A 23,552-nucleotide genomic window follows, 5' to 3' on the forward strand; every position below is an offset into this window, starting at 1 on the left:
GTGTTGGTGGACCACCCAGGGCCGGCTCCCTGGACTGCTGGGGTCGCGGGTTCTGAAGCATCGGGGCTCTCACCCTCAGGCGGAAGTCGCTCTTCAAGAAGATCTCAAAACAGTCCTCCGTGCTGCACACCAGCCGCAGCTTCTCTTCCGGCCTCCACCACTCCCTGTCGTCCAGCGAGAGCCTCCCGGGGTCGCCCACCCACAGCCTCTCCCCCAGCCCCACCACGCCTTGCCGCAGCCCAGCTCCTGATGCCCCAGCAGGTACGTGTGCTCCCCGGGGCCACCCCGGGGCAGCTCAGGTCTGTGGTGCCTGGCCCCATGGAGCGAGCCAGCAGGGTTTAAAGGAGGGAATGACATGATGTAGGAAATGGGGTGACCAGAAGGGCCTTTCCGGGCAGCCTGGAGGTGGTAGGAGAAAGGTGTGGGAGCAGAGAAGAGCGTACCCAACAGAGGGAGCATCAAGAACAGCGGGGGCTGGACTTGGGGGGGTGCGGTTGTGAAAGCAGGGAAAGGCTGGGGAGGGAGGAAGTTGGGAGATGGGTCAGGCCAAGGAGCTGGGCTTATGTTGTTGGGCAAATGGGAGCCATGGAGGGTGTGTGAGCTGGAGAAGGGGGTGTTTTAGAGGGGTCTGAGTTTTAGAAAGATCATTCTGAGGCAGGAAAGGATGATGACTTGGCCCAATGCTGAGCACCCCCAGACCGTGAGATAGCCAGACACAGACACCCCCAGCCCCACTGGGTTAGCATCCAGCTGAAGGGAGGAACAGGCTGGGGCAACCCAAAGGGGAAGAAGGGAAGGCCTCCAGGAGGCCTGGGCACCCTGGTTGCTACCCCTCTGGCTCACCCTGACTTCACGGGGTGGAGCATGTCTTTGGCCCATTGATTGGTAGGCCATTAGATGTGAAGTGGGTGGATAGGAACTAGGGCTTTGATGGATGAGTAGGAGTTCACCAGATCTAAGCCAAGGAAACAACTTGCACACAGAAGAGGAGGCAAGAAAAGCAGGCATACTGGGTGGCCACGGAGAAGGGCGTGGGCTTTGGCAGGTGCTCTCAGCCCCAGAGCCCCACCTCAAGGCTGGAGACATTGAGGCTGGTGGCCCTGACCCTCATCTGTCACCCACAGACACCACATCCCCTCCCAGTGCCTCCCCGAGCTCCAGCAGCCCTGCCTCTCCTGCTGCCGCTGGCCACACCCGCCCTAGCTCCCTGCATGGCCTGGCCGCCAAGCTCGGGCCACCCCGCCCCAAGACCGGCCGCCGCAAGTCTACCAGCAGTATCCCGCCCTCCCCACTGGCCTGCCCACCTGTGCCTGTGCCCCCACCCCGCTCACCCTCTCCCCTCCCCGGGCACCCACCCGCACCCGCCCGGTCTCCGCGGTTGCGCCGGGGCCAGTCAGCTGACAAGTTAGGTTCGGGTGAACGGCTGGATGGGGAGCTGGGGCGCCGCGGCCGCGGGCCAGACTCAGAGCTGGTGGTCATGCGGCGGCTACACCTGTCCGAGCGCCGAGACTCCTTCAAGAAGCAGGAGGCGGTGCAGGAGGTGAGCTTTGATGAGCCGCCCGAAGAGGCCATGGGGCCGTTCACCTCCGTACCACAGATTGCCGTGGAGGGTGCAGAGGCTGTGCTGGGAGCCCTTGGACCTGCCGGGAAGGACTGATCCCTCCCACCTGGCCTCTCCCTGGCCTAGAAGTTGGGCTTTTTTTGTGCAATGTTTTTTCCATAAGGTGACTTCTGGATGGAGACTGAGCCACCAGACTATGACACCTGGAAGGCGAGAAGCCATCTCGGTCCTTACTGGAAGGCGGAGACAGCACCTCCCTTGTGTTCTGGTGCAGATCAGGGGCCGTAGGGGCAGGAACGGGGAACAAGGGTGGCATTGTAAATAGCAGCAAATCCCTGCGACTAATTTATTACTTTTTATAAGCGATAGGTAGACTGAGTCGCCATATGAAGGCGGCTGCCTGGGTCCTGCCCCCTGCACCTGGGAAACCCATTTGCAGACGCTGCCCCACTGGGCTGAGAAGGAAGCACTTTGGACAAGTCATGTATGTTCGTGTTTTCTAGGTTTTCTGTATTTTTTAGTTTTTTTGTGTTACTTGATCCCATCTTGGCCCAAGACCCACTGATTTGAGGGGATACGGGCAGGCTTACCTGTCCGGGCCCAGTTTGGATATGACCTGGAGGGTCTACAAATGATTCCCCTCTACCACAAAACAAGCAATCTTGATGATGGACTGGATTCTGAAAGCTACTTCTCACTATCATAGCCTCCATCCCTAGGCCAGTCTTGCTAGAGTTTGCTTCTAGTCCTGAAGGCTTCCGCCTGGAGGAAGGGATGTAGGAACTGGGACTTTGATGGATGAGTAGGAGTTCACCAGATCTAGGCAGAGGGGTCACCGATCCCAGAGGGTGACACTGATGCCCTGGGAGGGAGACTCAGGACTCCAAGGGTACTGCCAGGGCAGGAGAATATCTGCCCTGCACAAGATTTCATGTGCTTGATGCCCACCAGGGTGAGCTCTTGACCATGATGTGTCTGAAACACCCCATGGCAGGGGGTGTCCCTCAATGTGTCACAGCCTTCCTAGAATGAAATTCAAGTGAGAAAACCCAACTGGGGGGCAATGGGGCCCAAGTTTGAATCTTGGCTTCCCTGTGTGGCTCTGGGAAAATGGCTTTCCCGCTCTGTGCCTCAGTTTCCTTGTGTTTACAAAACTAATCCCAATGACTATTTATTAAGCATCTACTCTATGCCAAACGCTTTTACTCGTGGCTTCTCCCTCAGCCAGCCTTGAGAAGGCTGCAGGTGGTGTCATCATCCCCATTTTACAGACAAGTAACTGAGGCCTGGTGAGGGGTGGAGACTTGTCTCACAGTCACCTGGTAAAAATCATGCAGCCAGGCCTGAGTCATCTCCAGCTCTCTTCCCTAGGATGCTATGACCCCCTGGGCATGTCAGACCGAACCTCCATTTCCAGTTTGGAGGTGCCTGGCAAGATCACTGTGTCCCACATGGTGAGGGCACTTTCCAGGCACTGCAGCCCACTCTGCATCCCTCCCAGAGACCCCCGCCCAGCACTGGCTGGTGTTGGAGCTAGACCAAGGCTGTGCATGACTTGCTCCCTGTTTCCATCCTGGAGCTGACAGTGAATAAAAGCCCACATTTACAAAGAGGAAGTCCAATGTCTGGATTTGTGCGGGGCAAAGAAAGGGGTGAGGGAAGAGTGCGGTGGGGACAGGGTGAAAACTGGCTTCATTTAAAGGGGTTTTGTAGGCTGCATAGGAGTTCAATGAGGTTTCTCCCTGAGGCCTTCTCGGGTCCCTGGCCTCCTACTGCCCTCTTCCTGAGTACCCATCACAGGCTCTGCCCTTAAAATCATCCAGACATCGATCTGGGGCCCTGCGCTGTGTTAATAAAATAAATAAACCATCTTTGTGTCCTTTCTATATAGGTTTTTGCTTGGACTGTGCCCCATAACCGGCCCCGCCCCAATCCCCCAGCCCAGCCCAGCCCAGCGCAGCTCCAGTGCTTTGGGTTACTTCTGAGCTCTAGGGATAGTACCAGAAACCTTTGGCCACTCCCCCGCTTCCGAGTGTCCTCGGGTATTTCCGGAAACAATCGTCCGCATCTGGGTCCTTGTTGGGCGTGTTCTCCTGCAGTTCGTTCAGCTGTTTCCGGACGCTCTAGGCTGCCATGGAAACGCTTTCAATCCCGGCCTATTCCGCTTTCCTGAAAAGCTCAGCTTTCTGTAGCGAGTTCCTTTCCCACCCCAACGTCTCCTCTTCCCTGAGCTCGGGGCCTCACTTGCCCTCTGGAGTCATCCATTCTTGGCAATTTCTGGAAGCTGATGGTCAGCCTCTGGGTCTAAATTTCCAGGGCCTCTATCTGAGTCCAAGCACACTCGGTTCTTTCCAAAACTCTCCGCAGTCCGGAGGCTCAGCCCCTGTTCCATCAGTCCAGCTGGAAGGCGCTCGGCGACTTCCGGAATCGCTCGGGCATCTCAAAGCCCCGCTGAGCCCAGGTAAAGGCTTAGCTGACCCGATTGCGCTCGGCTGTTTCCGGAAATGATCGACGATCTCGTGGCATCCTCTACCCGCCAGTCCCGCGGGAGTATGTTCGGCTCTTTCCGCAAATACTCGGCTGTCCCGAGGCTCCGCCTCCGCCTCGCTGCGCCCGCCCGGCCCGAATGCGCTCGGCCATTTCCGCCGGGGGCGGGCCCGGGTGTTCGGAACCGCGGCGGTGGTGGCGGAGGCGGGGATCCCGCGGCTGCGGCGACGGCGGCCGCGGTGGAGCCACGGGACGGGCTCAGCTCGGTGTGACGGCGGCCTCGGCGGCGGTGGCGGCCGCGACCAGGTAAGTCCAGGCCGGCCGGTGTGGCGGGCTGGGCTGGCGTGCGCTCAAATGCGGGGCTCTTAAGCAGAATGTGGGGCCGCGGTGGAAGTCAGAACGCGAGCGCCGAGCTGCATCGCGCCCCGCGGGAACTGGGGGCCTCAGGGAACGGGAGGGAGGCCTCGGGCTCGACCTGGCAGCGATGCTGCCTGCCCGGGACTGTGGGAGAGGAATGGGGTGCCCCCAGGCCGAGATAAGAGGCTGGGGCTGCGGTCCCGAATGGAAAGAGGCCCTGCCTGGAGTGGGGCGTCGAGCAGTAATGAGGGGCACCCAGGCATTGTGTGGGACATAGTGGGATGCAGGAGGGTCGGGGGTCGACTCCACTTCCGTTCCCCGGGCTAAGCTGCTGGGTCCACGCAGGCCCGAATGCGCGTCTGAATACGCATGAGCGCGCGCGGGCCCTGCGTCCAGCCGCCGAGCCCCAGGCCAGGCCTGACCCCTCCACCCCGCCTCTTGGATTCGGGGAGCGCTGGCTCCCGGGCGCACACACCGGGGCGTGTGCAAACCTGTGCATGCTGGAGCGCGGAGGCGGGCAGGCAAGCGGATCCAGGCGGTTTCCTGGATGGCCCCTTGCTGGGCCTCAGTTTCCCCACCTGTAGAATGGGAGTAAGGGGGCCAGAAGCGGGTAAGTTTGGGCGCCCCGGAGTGTGGAGCCTCTGCTCCCTGCTCCGACACCCTCTGGGGCTCTCGTGGTCGGGGGGATAAAGCCCCGACCCTCTGTCTGGTACTCGAGGACAAGCGTGGTCGGACACTCTGGTACTCGAGGACAAGCGTGGTCGCTGCTCGGTGGCTTTCATAGAGCCACCCCGAACTCTTGGCAAGCAACTTCCCGCTGTCAAGCCCTAGCACGTACTACCCTCTACCCAGTGCTGTCTCCTGTCCTCTGTGAAGACCCGCCCTCTAGAAAAGAACGCCTTCCCCCACTGCCCAGTCTCAGGAGAACTGAACCTGCAGGGTTGAGATGGGGAATGCTATCTGTGGTGGGCTGTTTCCCCAAGACTTGGGGCTCCTGGGGCTTGAGCATCGCCCTGCATCCAGCAGCCTCCTCCCTTGGCAGCTGTGATGCCCATTCACACTCTCCTGGCTCCATGTCTGCCTTGGGGCCAAGGTCCCCTTCGTCTCCCATGACCCCCCTCGTGTTTTGAGATCCTACTCCAGGCCCCTCATTTAGCCAAGCCCGGATACCGTCCCCCCACTTCATTTCTCCCCTGCAGAGACCTTGAACTCACTTCTTATTCCTTTGCCTGTGCTGGGGCCTCTGCCTAGACCTGCTTTCCTACCTCTTTGCTTCCTTACTGCCTCCTTCTGTGCTTAGCTGGCGGGCCCCTCCTTGGGGCTCCCACAGTACCCTGAGCATTCCCCATCACACTCCACCCACTGTGGGTACAACCATCTAGCCATGTGGCTGCTGCCTCCTGCAGTCTGTTCTGGGCCTTGAGGTTGGGTGGATCTCGGTTTATGAGTCCTGGCTTCCTGGCCCACTGAGTGGTCCAACAAAGACCTCCCTGCTCTGAGCCTCAGTTTCTCCATCTCTAATGAAAGGGCAATGAAGAGCTTGTTTACTGAGCATGCATTATGCCTGGGGCAGGTTCTTGGAAGCTCTGCTCCCAGTGACCCCAAGGGAGGGCTGTTGTTACACCCATTTTACAGCTGGGGAAACAAGCCTGGAAAGGGGCTGGGACTGGCCCAAGGTTACCTAGTGAGTCAGGGGATTCCGACCCCATGTATGGGCCCATCTCTGGTGGGGGTGGGAGGAGCCCAACCTGGCTGATGCCACCCTGCCCATCTCCCCTTAGGTCGGCGTCCTGGCCAAGCATGGTGACAGCCTGTGCCCTCGGCCCCCTCGTCTGGCGCAGCCGGAAGAGCCGCCAGCCTCGGGCGCCGATGGCCCCCCATGTGAGGGAGTGAGCAGCCTGGCCCTGCCCTACGGATTGAGGGGGGACGCAGCGGCTGAGTGACCTGAGACCACGCTGCCGACCCCCTCCCACCAGTTGACGAATGGTGGACCGAGCAATGAGTGACCCATGTCAGGGTCATGGAATAATGGTGGAAAGCAAGGTGTGAGTGACCCCCGTGGTCACCTGTAACTTCTCAGTAGAAATAGTGGTCTCAGTGCCCCAGGCCGACTCAGCGGACCCTCCCGGCCCTTGCCCCAGCTAATGGGGCCACTGGGGCCCCGAGCAGCAGCTTGACCGTCCAGACCCCACCCTGCCCAGCCATGGCCGGTGCTGAGGGCTTCCAGTACCGTGCACTGTACCCATTCCGCCGGGAGCGGCCAGAGGACCTGGAGCTGCTGCCGGGCGACGTGCTGGTGGTGAGCCGGGCAGCCCTGCAGGTGCTGGGCGTGGCTGAGGGCAACGAGCGCTGCCCACAGAGCGTGGGCTGGATGCCTGGCCTCAATGAGCGCACGCGGCAACGAGGCGACTTCCCCGGCACCTACGTCGAGTTCCTGGGTCCTGTAGCCCTGGCCCGGCCTGGCCCTCGTCCACGTGGCCCCCGCCCACTGCCCGCCAGGCCCCGGGATGGGCCCCCTGAGCCAGGTGAGCAGCAGGCAGGGGCCCTGGCAGGGACGGGGTCCCCTCAGATCGTCAGTTTCCTCTTCTTTCTAGTGAGGCAATGGCACGTCTTCCAGGGGAGGAGGAACAAGCCCATTTGGTCAGTCGACAAGCGTTGACTGCACTGCTGTCAAGGGCTGGGCTCAATTCATGGCACTGGGAACACAGTGGTGGACATAGGCCTGGCCCTGCCCTTGTGGGGCTCCTGGTTCAAGAAGTGACAAGAATGTGATTAGGTAATGAAACATGCTGTGAGGAAGGAGCCTCACACGGGGAGAGCTGGGGGTGAAGGGCTGCAGGCAGCAAGCACGGCAAAGGCAGAGGCCGTGAGGTAGGAATGTAATGGCAGGTTTGGGGAACAGCCAGTGTAGTCGACTGGGAAGGGAAGGGCAACAGCTATGCCTCAGGGACTCTGTGGGATTGATTTTGATGACAATGGAGAGTGTTCAGTAGGATTCAGAGGTTCAGTTTAGCTTCATCCCTCAGTTTGCAGATAGGGCCCCTTGAGAAACCCCCTTTGTTATCTGGTTTCCAAAATGAAGGGAGCCACGAAGCCAAAAGAGGATGGGATGATCCCTTGAGGCCATGCAGCACACTGGGGTATGAGGACCTCACATCCCTCCCCAAAGAGCCTTGGCCATCTACACTTCCGAGGAATGTGCTAGGAGTGATGAATTGAGGACACTGAGGGTGTGTGGAAATTGCTGTATGCTGGGCAGAGTGCATGGGTTCCAGCCAGGGAAACTGAGGCTCAGCTTTTGGGGAGGAGGCTAAGTGCCAAGTGCCTGGTAGTCTGTACCAACCTACACAGCAACCCAGGGAGGCCCCGCGCACAGATGGGGAGACCGAGGGGCAAAGGGGTCAAACCTCTCACTCAAGGTCCATCCCCCAGTGAAGGCCAAGGCCCTGGGAAGTGCCATGGTCCCGACCTTTGGCCTGCCTGGTTTTGCACAAGAGGGACACTGGTGCCCCAAGAGGGTCACTCCAGGGCGCCACAGCATGGGGCCGGATGGGAGGCACCCAGGCTAGGGTTTGCAGCATCTGGTGCCTCCAGGGCCGGGGCCTACGTCCCGCCTCAGCCTGGAGGAGCAGGAGGCGGCCCCATCCGGGCTCCCAGCCAAAATCTGCCTCTCCCCCCTGGTAACAGCCGCCTCCCTCCTCTGCCTGGCCTCGGTCCAGCCTCTACACACATGCCCACTCCTGGAGGCTGCCCGGCCCCGCCCTCTAAATCTTCCAGGGCTGTGTGACAGCGACTGGGGCCAGCCCTCCCCGGGCCTCAGTTTCCTCGTCTGGCAACTAGAAGGATTGGTCCTTTGCACGTTCAGGCCCTGCCCCTCTGGAGTCCTAGGACCACCCAGCAACATGCTGTGGCTGCCTGGGTTTCTTCCTTTCAACCCCACACCGGGTGCCAAACGTCGGTGTCACCTGGGCGCCCGTTGCTCCCTCTCTCAGCCTTGGTTCCCGATCCATAAAGTGGGGGTGACACGTATTCTGAGGAGACTTCCCTCCCCATTTTGCAAGCTCGTCACAGGCAGATTTCAGAACTGTGCCTTCCTCCGCCCCATCACCCACCTCTTTTCCCCTTGCTCTCTCTCTCTCCGTTTTTTTTTTTTTTTCTTTAGTGTTTTTGACTTAGCTGGGCCTTTCTCCAGCTTGAGGCACCACCTGGCCCATCACTCAGGGAGGCCCCGCAGGCCTGGGCTTGCCCCTGCTGTATGCCAGGGCGTCCCTGCCGAGGCCCGGAGCCGCACCAAATGGTGGCCGTGCAGGCAGAGCGCGCCTGCACACAAAGGGCCCAGTGGAGCGAGGAACGCAGGGCCAGGAAGGCCCCTGGTGCCCGCTGGGGGGGGTGGGGGGGGGCATACTTTTTTTTTTTTTTTTTTAAACAAAACAACTTAGAGAATGGAGGAAGGTCCTTGGAATGAGGTGTTCTGACCCGCAGAGGGATTTTTGTCCTTTTATTCTTTTCAGCCACTTTGTTGTTCCCGCTAAGGAGGGAGAGAGGACACGTAAGCCAGTTTCTTACTTGAGGACACCGAGGCGCAGAGGGGGTGGGTCCCGTGCCCCAGGTGGCACCGCAAGCCATGGTAGCGCCCTGAACCTGCTCTCATGAACTCCCACAAGCTCGGGGGCCTCAAGCAAGTTTACTTCCCCGCTGTTCTGGAGGCCCGAAGTCCAAAATCGGGGGCCGCGCTCCCTCTGGAGGTTCTAGGAGTGGATGGTTCTTGGCTTCTTCCAGCTTCTAGTACCTCCAGGTGTTCCTCGGTTTGTGGCCGCATCACCCCAATCTCTGCCTCTGTCCTCACATGGCCTTCTCGTCTATAAAGACACCAGTCATTGGCTTGAGAGCCCTAAATCTAAGATCTTGTCTCAGAATTCTTTAATTATATCTACATAGTAAGGTCACAGTCACAGGTATCAGAGATTAAGATGTGGACATATCATTTTGAGGGACACTAATCAACCCACTATACCTGGTCTCTGAAGTTGTGTAAACTGATATTTTAACCCAGAAAATCGTTTACCAGCAACTCAGCTCTCCCAGCCCCTCCAGCCAGGTTTTGGCTTCCCTAGGATGGTGGTACAGATGCCAGGCACTTGCCTAGACCAGACCCTACCTGGAGCTCCCCAAGCTGAGGGCCAGTAGGCAAAGAAAGGGACTGGGGTCCTTCCAGGGACCCCACCAACATGCTGTCCCGTTCTGCCAGGCCTCACACTCCCCGACCTGCCAGAGCAGTTCTCCCCACCTGATGTGGCTCCCCCCATCCTGGTGAAGCTGGTGGAGGCCATTGAGCGGACAGGTGAGCCTCAGCCCACCTAAAACCCCTGTATGCTGCTTGCTTACCTCTGCTGATGGGCAACTCATCCCCTCATGGGGCTGCCAGACTCAACTGGGCATGGAAAGAAGCTGAGCTTGGATGCTCTGGGCCTCCGTGTTGAGTTGTGGCAGTAGTGACTCCTAGGGTGTGGATGGGAATGTGGTCACCAGACCTGCCATTGCATGTACTGTGCCCTCTGGCACTGTCTCTCCCTTCCCTCTCCCCCCCACCCCCAATTATCTCTGGGAGGATGAGTAGCCATCCCAGGCCCCACAAGGGATCCAGGAAGCATTTGAGAGCTGGGCTTGCCACCTGGGGTAGAGCTGATCCACCCCTTCCCCTTTCTCCCCAGGGCTAGACAGCGAATCCCTCTACAGGCCTGAGCTGCCAGCCCCGCGCACAGGTGAGGGGAAGCTTCGATGGACAGGGGTGGGGGGACAGCTGGCCCGGACATCACGGCCAACATGTTCCCCTGCACCTGCAGACTGGTCCCTGAGCGACGTGGAGCAGTGGGATGCCGCAGCCCTGACAGACGGCGTCAAGGGCTTCCTGCTGGCGCTGCCCGCACCCCTCGTGACGCCCGAGGCCGCGGCCGAGGCGCGCCGGGCCCTGCGGGGTGAGCCTGGCGGGAAGCTCGGGTGGGGACGGGGCCGGGCGGGCGCCGGCCCCGGCTCACCCTGCCCTGGCCGTCTGTCCGCAGAGGCCGCGGGGCCGGTGGGGCCGGCGCTGGAGCCCCCGACGCTGCCACTGCACCGCGCGCTCACGCTGCGCTTCTTGCTCCAGCACCTGGGCCGGCTGGCCCGGCGCGCCCCCGCTCCGGGTCCCGCCGTGCGAGCCCTGGGCGCCACCTTCGGGCCGCTGCTGCTGCTGCGCGCGCCGCCTCCCTCGCCGCCGCCAGGGGGCGCGCCCGACGGGTGAGCGGCCGGAGGGGGCGGGGCCCCGGCCTGAGGAGCAAGGGGGCGGGGCTGAGCCGGAGCTGAAAGGGGTGGGGCTTTAAATGGAGGAAGGGCCCGGAGTCTTGGCTCAGGCAGGAGTCCAGACCGAGTTAAAGGAGTGTGAACAGGGCCCTGGGGCTAAGAGACCAGAGCTGTTGTAAGAAGGGATAGCAATGGTGGGATCTGGGCTCCAGGGAGACCCCAACAGGCCTGAGGCGGAGTGATGGGACCTAGACCAGACAGAAGGCACGTCGGTGGTACTTGTACCTTCACTTCTGCTCCCCCGGCGCCCCCCCCCCCCCCGCCCCGTACCCCAGGTGCCGGATTCCTATGCATTCGTTGTACGAACATTTATTGAGTGCTTGCTGCATGTACATAAACAGGAGTTGGCCCCCCACACCTGCCTGCCATTTGCCCTTCTTCCCTACACATGCTTTCCCGTACATCTGCCCCAGGCGTGCAAACCCAGTGCAGGACCCGGGGCACGTCAGGCCCTACCCACTGCACTCCCCTCCCCCCCAGGACTGAGTCCAGCCCTGACTTCCCGGTGCTGCTGGTGGAGAAGTTGCTTCAGGAACATCTGGAGGAGCAGGAGGTCGCACCCCCAGGTGACCCCCCCTCCCCACATGATCTCTTATTGTTGGGAGCCATGAGTGCTGACTCGGGGCCCTGCCGGTATCCACAAGCTCTGTTGCAGTAGGAGCCAACCACAGTATACACTTGGTACTCAATATGCATTTGTTTTCCTGTCCCCCAGCTCTGCCGCCTAAACCCCCCAAGGCAAAGCCTGCCCCTGCAGGCCTGGCCAATGGGGGGAATCCACCCTCCCTGCAGGACGCTGAGTGGTACTGGGGTGACATTTCCAGGTAGGGTTGTGGAAGGGGGCCATGTGGCGGGCAGGGCCTGAAGGGCAGGGTCTCTGGGCGGGTGCCCAATCCTGGGTGTCCCCGCAGGGAGGAGGTGAACGAGAAGCTCCGGGACACGCCTGATGGCACCTTTCTGGTCCGAGATGCATCTAGCAAGATCCAGGGGGAGTACACACTGACCCTCAGGTGGGGGCCTGTCCCTTCAGGGGTGACTGGGTGTGAGAGCTGGGAGGGAGGCCACCAGGTTAGAAGGACCGGGGGTTGCGTGGGGAGTGGGACATGTGCAGTGTCAGCCAGGATGGCTGGGGGTCCCCCTGGCTGCTGACCCCCCTCTCACCCGCCCCCAGGAAAGGCGGGAACAACAAGCTGATTAAAGTCTTCCACCGCGACGGGCACTATGGCTTCTCAGAGCCACTCACCTTCTGCTCCGTTGTGGACCTCATCACCCACTACCGCCATGAGTCACTGGCCCAGTACAATGCCAAGCTGGACACCCGGCTCCTCTACCCCGTGTCCAAGTACCAGCAGGTCTGTGGCCGGCGTGGCAGCCAGGGAGGGCGGCGCCAGCCTCGGGCGTAAGTGTCCCGGGCAGCTTCTCTGATCATACCGGCTGTCCCCAGGACCAGATCGTCAAGGAGGACAGCGTGGAGGCGGTGGGTGCCCAGCTCAAAGTCTACCACCAGCAGTACCAGGACAAGAGCCGCGAGTATGACCAGCTCTATGAGGAGTACACCCGCACCTCCCAGGTACCACAGGCACGGAGGGGCAGTGGTGAGGCCCTGGGGGCAGACGTCTGCTTCCAGGTCACAGAGCAGCCATGTAGTGCCCAGGGCTGCCCTAAAAACAGAAACCGATGTTTTCAAAAAAACAAAAAAGAACTGATGAGAAAGCACCAGCCAGCTCCCCCTCCCCTTGGAGCAGCCGAGTCAGGACCTACGTTACGTAGGTGTCTCCCTGGGCTTCACTTTCCCCATCTGGAACTGTAATCTGGGGCTGTGGGTCTGTGTCTGCCCTTCAACCTGGTTGTTATTCAAAGTGCTAGCTGATAACCTGATGAGAGTTGACAGAGATAGAGAGTCAGGAAGTCATGGGAAAGGGCAGCGTCTTTTCAAACAGGGACGGGGAGGATGGTTTCATCACACAAGGGCTCTGTTAATAAATTGCTTTCTTAAGTTGGGATGTAGCTCTTTTAGACCAAACATCCCATCCCAGGCAGAGACTATCTCCGTCTCCCCTGTTATCCCCTAGAAATTTCTTTCTTGTCCACTTTTTTACCTGATGGATCCACTGAGGCTCTGAGTGGACAAGACAGCTGTCTGGGATTGGTTATGAACATCAGGATCTTGGAAGTGGCGTCGGGCCCGAGTCTCGGTTTCCCCGTTAATAGTTCTGACTTTGTAGGAGCCTGTTGGCAGGTTCTACGAGATGATGTGTAGAAAGTACTCCACGAAGCGTCTACCCTGAGAGGGAGCCCATGAACTGTATGTCGCAACTAGATTTGTCTTTAATTCTCAGCAGTGCTAACAGATCTGGGTGTTGGTAAGATACCCAAAAGAGGATCTAAAGGAAGAGTGGGTTTGGGAAGTGGGGTTCTGAAGGCTGAATAGCAGTTCGTTCGGTATAGTTGGAGCCAGAAGAATGATGCACCTGATAGAGGGAACAGCTCGAGCAAAGTCTTCATATCAGAGTTGGGACCTGCCTTCACCCCTCATGAGGGACCTGCAAGGAGTCTCGGCAGAAACTAAGATTCACCCCCTTCCGCAGGAACTGCAGATGAAGCGCACGGCAATTGAGGCCTTCAATGAGACCATCAAGATCTTTGAAGAGCAGGGCCAGACGCAAGAGAAGTGTAGCAAGGAATACCTGGAGCGCTTCCGACGTGAGGGTAATGAGAAAGAGATGCAGAGGTGAGTCGGCTCCTCTGCCCTGCTCTACCCCACCCTGCTCTGGCACAGCACAAGTGGGGAAAGAAAGGAAACATGGGGCATCCTGAGTTCCAGGAAAAGGGGGGGTCATTTGAAATGGGCATTGAAGGATGAGTGGGAGTTCACTAAAAAGCAATTCGGGAAATCCGCATGCACAAAGGCTTAGAGGCTGGGAGCCATCCGAGGCCTCAGAGCCGCTCCTCCCACAGGATCCTGCTGAACTCAGAGCGGCTCAAGTCTCGCATCGCTGAAATCCATGAGAGCCGCACAAAGCTGGAGCAGGAGCTGCGGGCACAGGCCTCAGACAACCGGGAGATCGACAAGCGCATGAACAGCCTCAAGCCAGATCTCATGCAGCTGCGCAAGATCCGAGACCAGTACCTCGTGTGAGTGCCTGGCCCCGTGCTCACCTGCAGGCCCCTCGGTTCGGGGACAGCTGGTGAGGCGGTCTCTGCTGGTGTCTCGCTTGTGTTTTCACCACCAGGTGGCCCCACCTTGCCCCTGAGACCCCTCACCTGTCCACGAGCCCCCTCCCTCTCAGCCAGGCCCCTCCTGGCCCCCTCGGCAGGGCTCCCTGGGAGTTGGCCTCAGCCTCCTAGTTGTCTATGAAATGGGAGCACTGGTCCCATGGGGCTGGGTCATTCGGAGCCTCCCACAGGATCCACTCCGTGAGTGCCAACTGGAGGACTCCGCACGGGCTTCATCGAGAAGCTCCCTCCCACCCCTGCCTTACGTGCTTACATGCTCCTGCTGTGTGCCGGCCACTGTGCTGAGTCCCCTTTACACATGAGCTCAGTCTGTCTTCTCAGCGTTCTTCGTAAAGTTGCCCCTTAACAGCTGAGGGAAACTGAGGTACGAAACCGCTGCGCTGTGTGAAGGCACACTGCCGTGCAGCCCTCAGGCCTCAACCTCCGGTAGTGATAAGACCTTGCTGGAATGGCGCATTCTGGGGGTTCAGTAAGAGTTCACAGACACGTAAGAATAAGTAGGGGGCGCCCTGGAAGATCCCCAGGTTCAAGCTTTCCTTGAGCAAGCCCAGGCTGACCCCTTGTGGCAGCTGGTGTCATTGCGCCGAGAACAGGCCCTAGGAGGTACCACCCCCCCCCCCCCCCCCCCCCCCCCCGCCCTTGTCTCTAGCCACGCTGCGCTAGCCCACCCGATGCAGGCCGGCCTGTGCTACAGCTTCGGCTCCCCTACCAGCAGAGTGGACCGAGCCCACCTTTCCTCTTCCTGCAGGTGGCTTACCCAGAAAGGCGCCCGGCAGAAGAAGATCAACGAGTGGCTGGGGATCAAAAATGAGACTGAGGAGTAAGGGAACACCTACCTGATGGGGGCCAGGGAAGGCTGCCCAGAGGAGGGGCCATTTTCAGTGGGTTTTGCAGAATGAGTAGGAGTTCCCCAGGGAGGGGAAACTTATCCAGGGGGCAGGAGAGCCTCAGAGGCTTGGGGGTGAATGACTAGGACCCCTCCCTGCTTCGCCCACAGCCAGTACGCGCTGATGGAGGATGAGGATGACCTCCCCCACCATGAGGAACGCACGTGGTATGTGGGCAAGATCAACCGAACACAGGCTGAGGAAATGCTGAGTGGCAAGCGGGATGGTACCTTCCTCATCCGGGAGAGCAGCCAGCGGGGCTGCTACGCCTGCTCTGTGGTGTGAGTGCCTGGTGGGGGCGCCAAGAGTGAGCGGAGGGCTGGGGACCTGCACTTTCCTTCTGACTGCTCTCCTGGAGCACCTACCATGTCCTAGACTTTGGGAAAAACGGCCAGGAAGGAGCCCCCCCCCCCCCAATGCCCGTCACAGGCAGAAGGGATTGTTGGGGGCCAGGGAGGAAGCTAGGCCGGCGTTCCGGCAGGAGGTGGTGGCATCTGGACCAGGTTGGGGTCCCGGAAATGGGGCAATGCGAGTCCTGGGCGGAGGTCACCTGAGGGGGAAGAGCAGGAGCCGGGAGAACCGCGCGGAAGCCCCCCTGACTGCCGGCCCCTCTGCGCGCGCCTGCAGGGTGGACGGCGACACGAAGCACTGCGTCATCTACCGCACGGCCACGGGCTTCGGCTTCGCGGAGCCCTACAACCTGTACGGGTCGCTGAAGGAGCTCGTGCTGCATTACCAGCACGCCTCGCTCGTGCAGCACAACGACGCGCTCACGGTCACGCTCGCCCACCCAGTGCGCGCCCCCGGCCCCGGCCCCCCGCCCGCTGCGCGTTGACCTCCGAGCGCCGGGACCGCACGGAGCCGAGGCACTGCTGGGCCTGGAGGCTGGGGCGGCAGCCCCACCCGAGGGCTCGGTCTTTTGGGTTTTCTGTCTCTCTTCTTGATGAGTCTCTTCCTGTCTCTCTCTCTTTCTCTCCATTTCTCTTTCTCTCCATTTCTCTTTCCGAGCCTCTCTCTCCGTCTTTCCCTGTCAATCTCTTTCCCTCCCTGTCGGTCTGTCCTTCTCTCTGGCCCTCCGTGTCTCTGGGTTGGGGGTCCTGCCTCCCCGGCCCCATACGCCCCTCTCCCGTGGTCACTGCCCTCTGGCCACCCCGAACCCTGTGCCCTGCCCCCCAGAGGCCCCCCCAGGGTCCCCGAAGACCCACCTGGCTGCACCTGCCATGTTTACAGAGGCCCCTGGGCTGTGCGGCCCGAGCCTGGGTGCCCCAATTTTTAAGCCATAGACCTGGGGTCACGGCAGGAAGGAACTTTACTTGGCCACTTCCAAGAACCACTTTGGCCAGGACATTCTGGGCTGGGCGGGACCCGCCCCACAGACCCCAACTTCCCCTCTAAACCCTGAAGTGAAACCACCACTTGGTTGTCCCCACATAGGGGCCACTGCCAAGAAGTACCCCCCAAAAAAGAAAAGAATTAAAAATAAACAGCCGAGCCGGCCCCACCCGGCAGCAGGCCTCCCAGAAATAGAGGCTGCCCCCGCTGCTGGGGCGGCGAGACGCACCACTGCCCACGGCACTTCTACTCCACGTAGAGTCAAGGCTTCTCCTCGATCATGTTGGGTTCTGATTTTATTTTTTCTTGACTGTAAAGCCCTTTTTTCTCTCCTCTTTTGGGATGAGAGCCCTGGTTTTCTACACTCCCCGCGGACCCCCCCTCCTGCCTGCCCAGCTAGGCTGGCGGCAGGTTTTGTATGGTACGTTGATACTGATACGGATATAAAACATGGAACATGTGGATGCTTTTTTTTTTTTTTTTTTTTGAGATTTTATTTATGTGACAGAGCACGCCAGCGAGAGAGGGAACACAAGCAGGGGGAGTGGGAGAGGGAGAAGCAGGCTTCCCACTGAGCAGGGAGCCCAGTGCAGGGCTCGATCCCAGGACTCTGGGACCACAACACAAGCCAAAGGCAGACGCCTAATGACTGAGCCCCCCAGGCACCCCATGTGGATGCTTCTGTCGTTGGTGATGGGGCTTCTCCACGGCCACTGTGTGCTGGGGACCCCAGCATTCACAGGGTCACACAGATCTGGCCCATGGGTTTCTAATTCCAGGTAGCCAAGGAAGGCCAACAACCCGCCCCCCCACCCCCCCAAGGTTAGCTGCTTGTGACCAGAGAAGCTGAGATACTTGTCCAAGGTCACAGGACAGAGAGGCTCAAACCCTGAGCTCTTCCCTACAGCATGGCCTGCTCAAGACCCCCCATACTCCTGCCCAGCTTCTCACCAGTGCCTAGGCTGGCCCCCACCTGGCCCCTCAGGCTTGAGTCCCAGCACCCAGCCACCAGCCAGGCCCTTGGGAAAGTCACCCTCTCCTCTGATGTGCGGCTTCATCATTGCCCGGTGGGGTCAATAGCATGACCCCACCCATGCTGCCCAGAGAGCCCCCACCCCCATGTCCTTAATGCCCTCGGTGCCAGCGCCTCCCTGCTGACTATCCTCTGACCCCTTCTCTCCACACCTGGCCCTGACATGCAGGCCCCCAGGTCCCGGGGGAACACTGACTTGGGGCCTCATGGTGTCTTTGACCTGGACCACTCATCACCCTCCCCTCCTCAGGGTCCCTGTTTCTCAGCCCTTCTCTCCTTAGAAGGAAGACTACGCCTTCTGCCCCCTCCCCTCCCCATACAGCACCTGTCAGGGCCCAGCTTGCCTGCAGCAGCCGGGGGTGAATGAAGAAAGCTGCTCTCTGATCCATTTCTCCTCCTCTGGGCTCAGAGGGACAGGAGCTGCCTCCCTAGGCCTCAGAGCTCACGGGCCTTCCCAAGTGCTGTCCCCGCTGTGTGCCCCATCAAGAGGTGCCGCATGAGTAACCCCAGCCCAGATGCTACCTCCCCTGCAGGCTTCACCCACCGCATGGGGGAACACAGGATAAAGGTCACTTTCTAGATCCCATGACCCCAGGCCCCTGAGCCTGAAGACAGAAGATAACAGTCCACGTGGCCTCACATGGCCTCCCCAGGTGTCTGCCTTCAACCGCCAGCCATGTATCCTTGGAAAGTCACCCCCCACCCCTGACCCTCAGATTCCTCTCACCAAGTAGGGTCAATAGTTGCTTCCCCCACCCCCAAGGGGAAGTCTTTTGAGGGTCGGACAATCAAATGAGTGAGGTTACCTTTATGAATTCATCCATTAGAGCTGGTGCTTAGTAACCACTGGAAAAATTGTAGCAATTTATTATTGCTTCTGTCCTGCCCAGCATAGGGCAAGCACACCCAACTCTGCGGAGTTGGGCTGCTTAGCCTTACAGGGGCTGCACAAAGGAAATGGGGTTTGCAAAGGGTTCAAAGGGACAGGGTGGTGGCGGGATCATTGAGCCATGTGGACCCAATCCGGGGCCTGCTGCTATAGAGAGCAGGCTGGGGCTTCCCCCAGACCGGAAGAAGACACAGGAGCTGGGGAACTGGGGACTTCGCTGTAATCTGGGCCAGGTGTGGGTGTTTCCTCCTGTGGGATCAGGTCCTGTGTCACGCGAGGTATTTGAGGCCCTGCAAAGTCTGAACATCTGGGTTATTCCCTCACCACCCTCCACGCCTTCAGGCGGGCTATTCTCTGCCTGCATTAGTGTCCTGTGTTGACACCTTTCCAGTGGTGCCCCCACCCCCACCCCGGCCTGGGGCAACTCTCCCACTGCCTCTGAGCCCTCCCTGTGGCTTTATTCCCCAAACTTCGCTCTTGCCCCATTTGACAGAAGGGATAGCTGAGGGTCTATGGCTTGAGGTGCCCAGAACGGTCCGGGGGCAAACCCGGGTCTAGGTGACTCCAGCAGGTTTGGGTCCCACTCCACCAACACCACCCCCATCCCCCCCCCTCCGCCAGCCTACCCCGTGTACACAGTATAGGCTTCGGGTAATGACTGCCCCAACCCGGGGTTCGCTCCTCCCGTGGGAGTTCCCTGCGGGCCTGGATGCCCCCCCCCCACAGCCTCGAGCTTTGGAGGGCGGAAAGAAGGAAGGCCAGCTTTCTTTTCACCCCCCACCTCAGACAGAAATGCAAGGACCAAGAGAAGTGAGGGGCCTTCCCCGCGCCGGCTTCTGCTTTCTGCCCCAGCTGTGGCGACGCCTGAGTCAGCCCCGCGCGACCACGCTTGGTGGGACTGGAGCGTCGGGGCTGGGGACCCCGAGAGAAGGAGGGGGCGCCGGGGGCAGGTCCGATGGGTTGAGGATGAGGCAGCGGGAGGGGGCCCGGGCTGCGCAATCCCTGCCCGCTTTCCGACAGGGGATCAGCCGCGTAAGAGAGGGCAGGGTAGCGAGGCGAGGTGCCCAGGCTAGGAACTGGGGGGCCTGGCTCACCCCGGCCGCCCCCAGAGCGGTCCGCGGGGCGGGCCCGTGGAGACCCTCCCGTCTCTCTCTGCCTCCCTGTGTCTCCCTGTCTTGGAAGCCGCCACTTCATCTCTGCTCGCGGCGCCCTGGCCCCAGGCTCACATGACCGGGCGGCTCTGCTGGCCCGGAGGGGTCGGGGCGGGGGAGGGGGAGGGCGGCCCCACGGCCTCGTGATTGCAGGCCCAGCACCTGGCGGGAGTCAGGACCGGGGCCAGGTTGGAAGGGGACCCACACAGGCCAGTAGACACCGAGAGACGCCCGCCCCAGCCCCCGGGGGCGTGGGCACCGGGAGGCGGGTCCGGCCTGGGGGCTGGGCCACCGCCGGGTTAAAGGCGGCTCCTTCCCGGGCCGCTGCTCCCGCCTCCGCACCCTTGCCCCGCCGCGATGGCCTCGTCGCCCCTCCTGCCTTTCTTGCTGCCGCTGCTGCTGCTGCTGCTGCTGCCGAAGGTCCCCGCGGCGGCGCGGGCGTCCCCGCTGGAAACACTCCCCGAGGGGGCGGCCGCCTGCAAGGTAGGGACGGCGACGCGGCCGGAGGGCCAGCGGGGACGGGCGTCCAGGCAGCGGGTGGTGCGGGACCAGCGACTCCTCCCCTCTCCCCAGATTTTGCCGGGAAAGACCGGGGTTCGGGGTGGCGGGGGTGGACGCTGCCCCGGTCGGGACCGAAAACCCCCGGCACTGTGGCCCCGCTCCGAGTCGTTTCACTTCCCCATCTCGCGTCTGACACTCTCAGCTGTCCCCCAGCCCATCCCCGCTTGCCCCGCCCGAGGGTGCACTGAGCTCCTACTGTGTACATTCCCTACTCTGTACGGGAATGGAGTTTCCTTTCGGAGTCCAGGGGAAGCCCAGATAACTCGGCCCGTGGCACCGACCCTCTAGGTGCTGCTTACTGGGCGCCTCTCGGCCAGGGAAGAGCTCGCGTGTTTCTGGAGTGGGGCAAGCAGATGCCCCGGAGTCTGAGCCACTTGCTCATGGCTGCACAGACGCTGGCTGCCTGCCGCCCGGCAGCTGAAACCGGAAGTCAGCACATATTAGGCGCCGCCTCAGCAGTAGGGCTTGGGAGGGGTTCACCTGTGCCCCTTGAGAGGAAGAATAAATAAGGGGTCAGCCCAGGTGTAGGGCCTTGCTCATTCAGGGCCACGGCTCTGGGGATGAAGTGGCAACACATGAGCATGCATTAGTCTCCTGTGGTATGCACCTCTGAGAAGACAGGATGGAGAGCGGTGACCAGAAATGTGCATGCGTTGAGTCCTTACTGCATCCATTTCCCCTGGGCAAGGGGTTTCACCTCCACTGAAGGAAAGCAAGAGCTGTTCATAAATTAAGTGCCTGCTGTTTGCAAGTCTTTGTCACATCCGTTTTGCAGAAAAACAGATTTAAGGGGGCGCCTGGGTAGCGCAGTGGTTGGGCGTCTGCCTTCGGCTCAGGTCGTGATCCCAGCATTCTGGGTTCGAGCCCCACATCAGGCTCCTCCACTAAGAGCCTGCTTCTTCCTCTCCCACTCCCCCTGCTTGTGTTGCCTCTCTCGCTGGCTGTCTCTCTCTGTCAAATAAATAAATAAAATCTTTAAAAAAAAAAAAACAGATTTAGGAAGATTTAGAGATGCAATAAAGCCTTAGAGTCAGGATTCCACCTGACACCATCTGAAAGGAGTGCAAGATGGAGCACCTACTGTTTGTAGCTGTAAGAGAACCAAGCAGGACTCTGATCCCTTCACTCCCCTTCCTCGCGCACAGGCTGGGGGCCTGTGCCTGCAGGTGCCCCCCAGGAAGTCACAAGCACCGCCTGTCAACGTAAGCCTCTACTACGAGGCGCTGTGCCCCGGCTGCCGGTCCTTCCTGGTCCGAGAACTCTTCCCGACCTGGCTGATGGTCCTGGAGATCCTCAATGTCACACTGGTGCCCTATGGAAATGCCCAGGTATGTTGGCACTGGGGAAACCAAGGCACTAGGCCAGGGAAGGGAGCACCTGGTGGGCCGGCCAACACTCACCTAGCTGCCTTGCAGGAACAAAATGTCAGCGGCAAGTGGGAGTTCACATGCCAGCACGGTGAGCAGGAATGCAAGCTGAACAAGGTGGAGGTGAGCAGCCCCCAGGGTCTCTGAGCAGTGGGGACACAGAAGCTGGGGCGACTGCCGTCGTAAGGAAGGTGAAAGCCAGGCTCAGAGGGGATTGGAAGCAGCTCCATCCTCCGCCTGCCCCCCTCGTTGATCACATCTTCACTCCCCGCTTCATTAGTGAACACCAGTGGTCACTCCCGGAGTGGTCTAGGGCTGCTCTGGGCTCGCTTCATGCCCTTGCCTGTCCACCCCCTCTCCCACAGGCCTGCCTGTGGGACCAGCTAGACAAGAGCTTGGCCTTCCTGACCATTGTCTGCATGGAGGAAATGGATGACATGGAGAAAAATCTGAAACCGGTGAGCAACATCCCTCGCTTGGCCCCGGGTAGGGAGACACTGGTCTTCCCTGTCCCCAGACAGACCCAGGTTTAGGTCCTGATCTGACCACCACTCTCTTGTGTAGCCCCAGGAAAATGGCCTTCCCTCTGGAAGCCTCAAATCTCCAAAGGAAGGGAACAAAGATCTTTGGGGGGCATGGGTAGATCAAGGAGGGCTTCCTGGAGGAGGTGCCTCTGAGCTGGGCTCAGATGAACATGATCCTCATCTGGGGTATGGGGATGACAGGACAGGCCCGCCTACTTCTCTGGAGGATTTTGAAAAACAACTCCCAATGGAGTGACTCACTGACACCAATAGTTTATTCATTCATCAAACATCTGGACCACCCAAAAGGCTCACCCCAGGACACCCCCAGCCCTGCAGAGTCATAGTGGGGCCAGAGGAGGGCAGAGGAGGAGAGACCACTCGAAAGATTCTGGGGAAGGAACTGGAAGGGTGTTCCTGGTGGAGGGAACAGCACATACGGAAGCTCCGAGGAAAATGAGACAATGTAAGGGGTCCAGGGCTGCGGATCTGGTCTTCTGAGAGGCAGGAGCAGCCTGAGCCCCTGCCTTGGAGGCCTCCACTCATGTAAGTGTTAAGCATGTGCTATTTATGCTGTGGACCCAAACTGCGGACTCCTGTTGCCAGGGAGGAACGAGCTTGGCCCTGCAGGGGCTGGAGGAGGGACCGTTGGGGAGATAACACGGAGGAAGCTGAGGCAATGCTCCTGCTCACCAGCAACCCTTGTGCACCCCCAGTGCCTGGAGATCTATGCCCCAGAGATGTCCCCGGACACCATCATGGAGTGCGCCATGGGGGACCGCGGCCTCCAGCTCTTGCACATCAATGCCCAGCTTACAGATGCCCTGCAGCCACCCCACGAGTATGTGCCCTGGGTCGTCGTCAATGGGGTAAGAGCTCTTACAGCCCTCGGTATGGCCACCAGGCCAGCACCAGGATGGTGGGATGTGCCCTCTGGTCTGGGAGGCAGGGGCCAGACTCGAGGCCGTGTGCAGCCCCTTCTGGGCCGGGCACGGGTTGGCGGTGGCAAGGGGGACTGTATGACTTCCTGTCTTGCTTCGTGCAGAAACCCCTGAAAGATCTGAGCCAGCTCCTAAGCCTCGTCTGCCACTTGTACCAGGTAAGCCGGAAGGGGAACGGAGGGATCCGCTGGGGGGCGGGGGTGGGCAGCGGCTCCTTTCAGGACCCCCAGCTCACGGCCCTCTCCGCCAGGGTGAGAAGCCAGATGTCTGCCAACCCATGGCCAGCTCCCACAGGGAAGTCTGCTTCAAGTGACCGCTGGTGCCCCGGGAGGGAGCTGCTCGAGGAAGAGCAAGAGCGCACCCGTCCCTGTTCTTCTTCTGATCCCTGATTCTCGGCAGCTGCTGCTCGTCATCCAGACAACTTTCACACCTTCCACGAAAGCCCAGACTCAGAATCCTGCCCCAGATCAAGCATCTCACCCCACTGAGAATGGTGCTACATTGAAACACGTTTAATAAACACTTCTGGATTTTGTGATTTCATTTGATAAGTTAGCAAATCCCCCTGGACTGACATGATGCTGGGACCCCTGAGAAGTCCCCTTTCTAGGAGAGGCAGAGCCAGACAGACACTCCTTGTCTGGTGGGGAGGAGAAATGGGCCAGAGGGAGGCACCAGGGCTGGAGGAGCCCAGAGAGGGAGTGAAGGCTCTGCTTAGGGAATAGGAGCATTGGGGCTGGGGTTTTGAAGGGTGACTAGGAGTTCATGAGGCAGAAGCCATATTCAGTAAATCAACAGACAACCTTATCTACTCCCTTTTGTGGACCCCACACTGGCAATAGGAGTTGAGCCAGAAGATGGAGCAGGGGGTCTTGTCTAGGGAGTTGCA

At 60.1% G+C, this 23,552-nt stretch overlaps 3 protein-coding genes and 1 long non-coding RNA gene across 10 annotated transcripts in view; 3 read left to right on the forward strand and 1 right to left on the reverse strand.

The window, feature by feature from the left end:
- The window catches only part of MAST3 (microtubule associated serine/threonine kinase 3), a 37,559-nt gene extending 34,388 nt beyond the window's left edge, over positions 1 to 3,171 (forward strand). For all 7 annotated transcript variants that reach the window (XM_048226437.2, XM_026500514.4, XM_026500513.4 and 4 more), the window contains 2 exons: positions 80 to 261; positions 1,125 to 3,171. In XM_048226437.2, coding sequence (XP_048082394.2) covers positions 80 to 261; positions 1,125 to 1,657 — 715 coding nt within the window. In that variant the 3' untranslated portion in view covers positions 1,658 to 3,171. The remainder of the gene's footprint in view (positions 1 to 79; positions 262 to 1,124) is intronic.
- Positions 3,172 to 4,249: 1,078 nt separating this feature from the next.
- On the forward strand, positions 4,250 to 16,656 carry PIK3R2 (phosphoinositide-3-kinase regulatory subunit 2). The gene is made up of 16 exons (XM_026500523.4): positions 4,250 to 4,354; positions 6,187 to 6,930; positions 9,654 to 9,746; positions 10,117 to 10,167; positions 10,249 to 10,380; positions 10,465 to 10,678; positions 11,222 to 11,307; positions 11,457 to 11,565; positions 11,653 to 11,751; positions 11,913 to 12,093; positions 12,186 to 12,311; positions 13,330 to 13,472; positions 13,700 to 13,876; positions 14,727 to 14,798; positions 14,976 to 15,146; positions 15,493 to 16,656. The coding sequence occupies exons 2-16, from the start codon at positions 6,609 to 6,611 to the stop codon at positions 15,698 to 15,700; spliced, it is 2,184 nt and encodes a 727-aa protein (XP_026356308.3). The 5' UTR covers positions 4,250 to 4,354; positions 6,187 to 6,608; the 3' UTR covers positions 15,701 to 16,656.
- LOC130543605 (uncharacterized) lies at positions 8,888 to 10,533 on the reverse strand. Its single transcript, XR_008959076.1, has 3 exons — positions 10,441 to 10,533; positions 9,791 to 9,904; positions 8,888 to 9,264 (listed from the first exon to the last, which is right to left on the reverse strand). It is a non-coding gene; the product is annotated as an uncharacterized LOC130543605 (long non-coding RNA).
- Positions 16,657 to 19,419: 2,763 nt separating the features above from the next.
- IFI30 (IFI30 lysosomal thiol reductase) lies at positions 19,420 to 23,209 on the forward strand. Its single transcript, XM_026500524.4, has 7 exons — positions 19,420 to 19,753; positions 20,977 to 21,159; positions 21,247 to 21,321; positions 21,564 to 21,656; positions 22,439 to 22,591; positions 22,768 to 22,821; positions 22,914 to 23,209. Exons 1-7 carry the CDS (start codon positions 19,628 to 19,630, stop codon positions 22,974 to 22,976), a joined length of 747 nt encoding a protein of 248 aa, XP_026356309.2. The 5' UTR covers positions 19,420 to 19,627; the 3' UTR covers positions 22,977 to 23,209.
- Positions 23,210 to 23,552: the final 343 nt, after the last annotated feature.

Source organism: Ursus arctos, unplaced genomic scaffold, assembly GCF_023065955.2.
Source record: "Ursus arctos isolate Adak ecotype North America unplaced genomic scaffold, UrsArc2.0 scaffold_14, whole genome shotgun sequence".
Taxonomy (NCBI): Eukaryota; Metazoa; Chordata; class Mammalia; order Carnivora; family Ursidae; genus Ursus; species Ursus arctos.

Coding starts and splice junctions, on each gene's coding strand:
- PIK3R2 (XM_026500523.4), top strand. CDS start 6,609: ATGGCCGGTGCTGAGGGCTTCCAGTACCGTGCACTGTACCCATTCCGC. Junction 11,752..11,912: donor GAGTACACACTGACCCTCAG/GTGGGGGCCTGT, acceptor ACCCGCCCCCAG/GAAAGGCGGGAACAACAAGC. Junction 14,799..14,975: donor ATCAAAAATGAGACTGAGGA/GTAAGGGAACAC, acceptor CTTCGCCCACAG/CCAGTACGCGCTGATGGAGG.
- IFI30 (XM_026500524.4), top strand. CDS start 19,628: ATGGCCTCGTCGCCCCTCCTGCCTTTCTTGCTGCCGCTGCTGCTGCTG. Junction 21,160..21,246: donor TGCCCTATGGAAATGCCCAG/GTATGTTGGCAC, acceptor GCTGCCTTGCAG/GAACAAAATGTCAGCGGCAA. Junction 22,822..22,913: donor TCGTCTGCCACTTGTACCAG/GTAAGCCGGAAG, acceptor CCTCTCCGCCAG/GGTGAGAAGCCAGATGTCTG.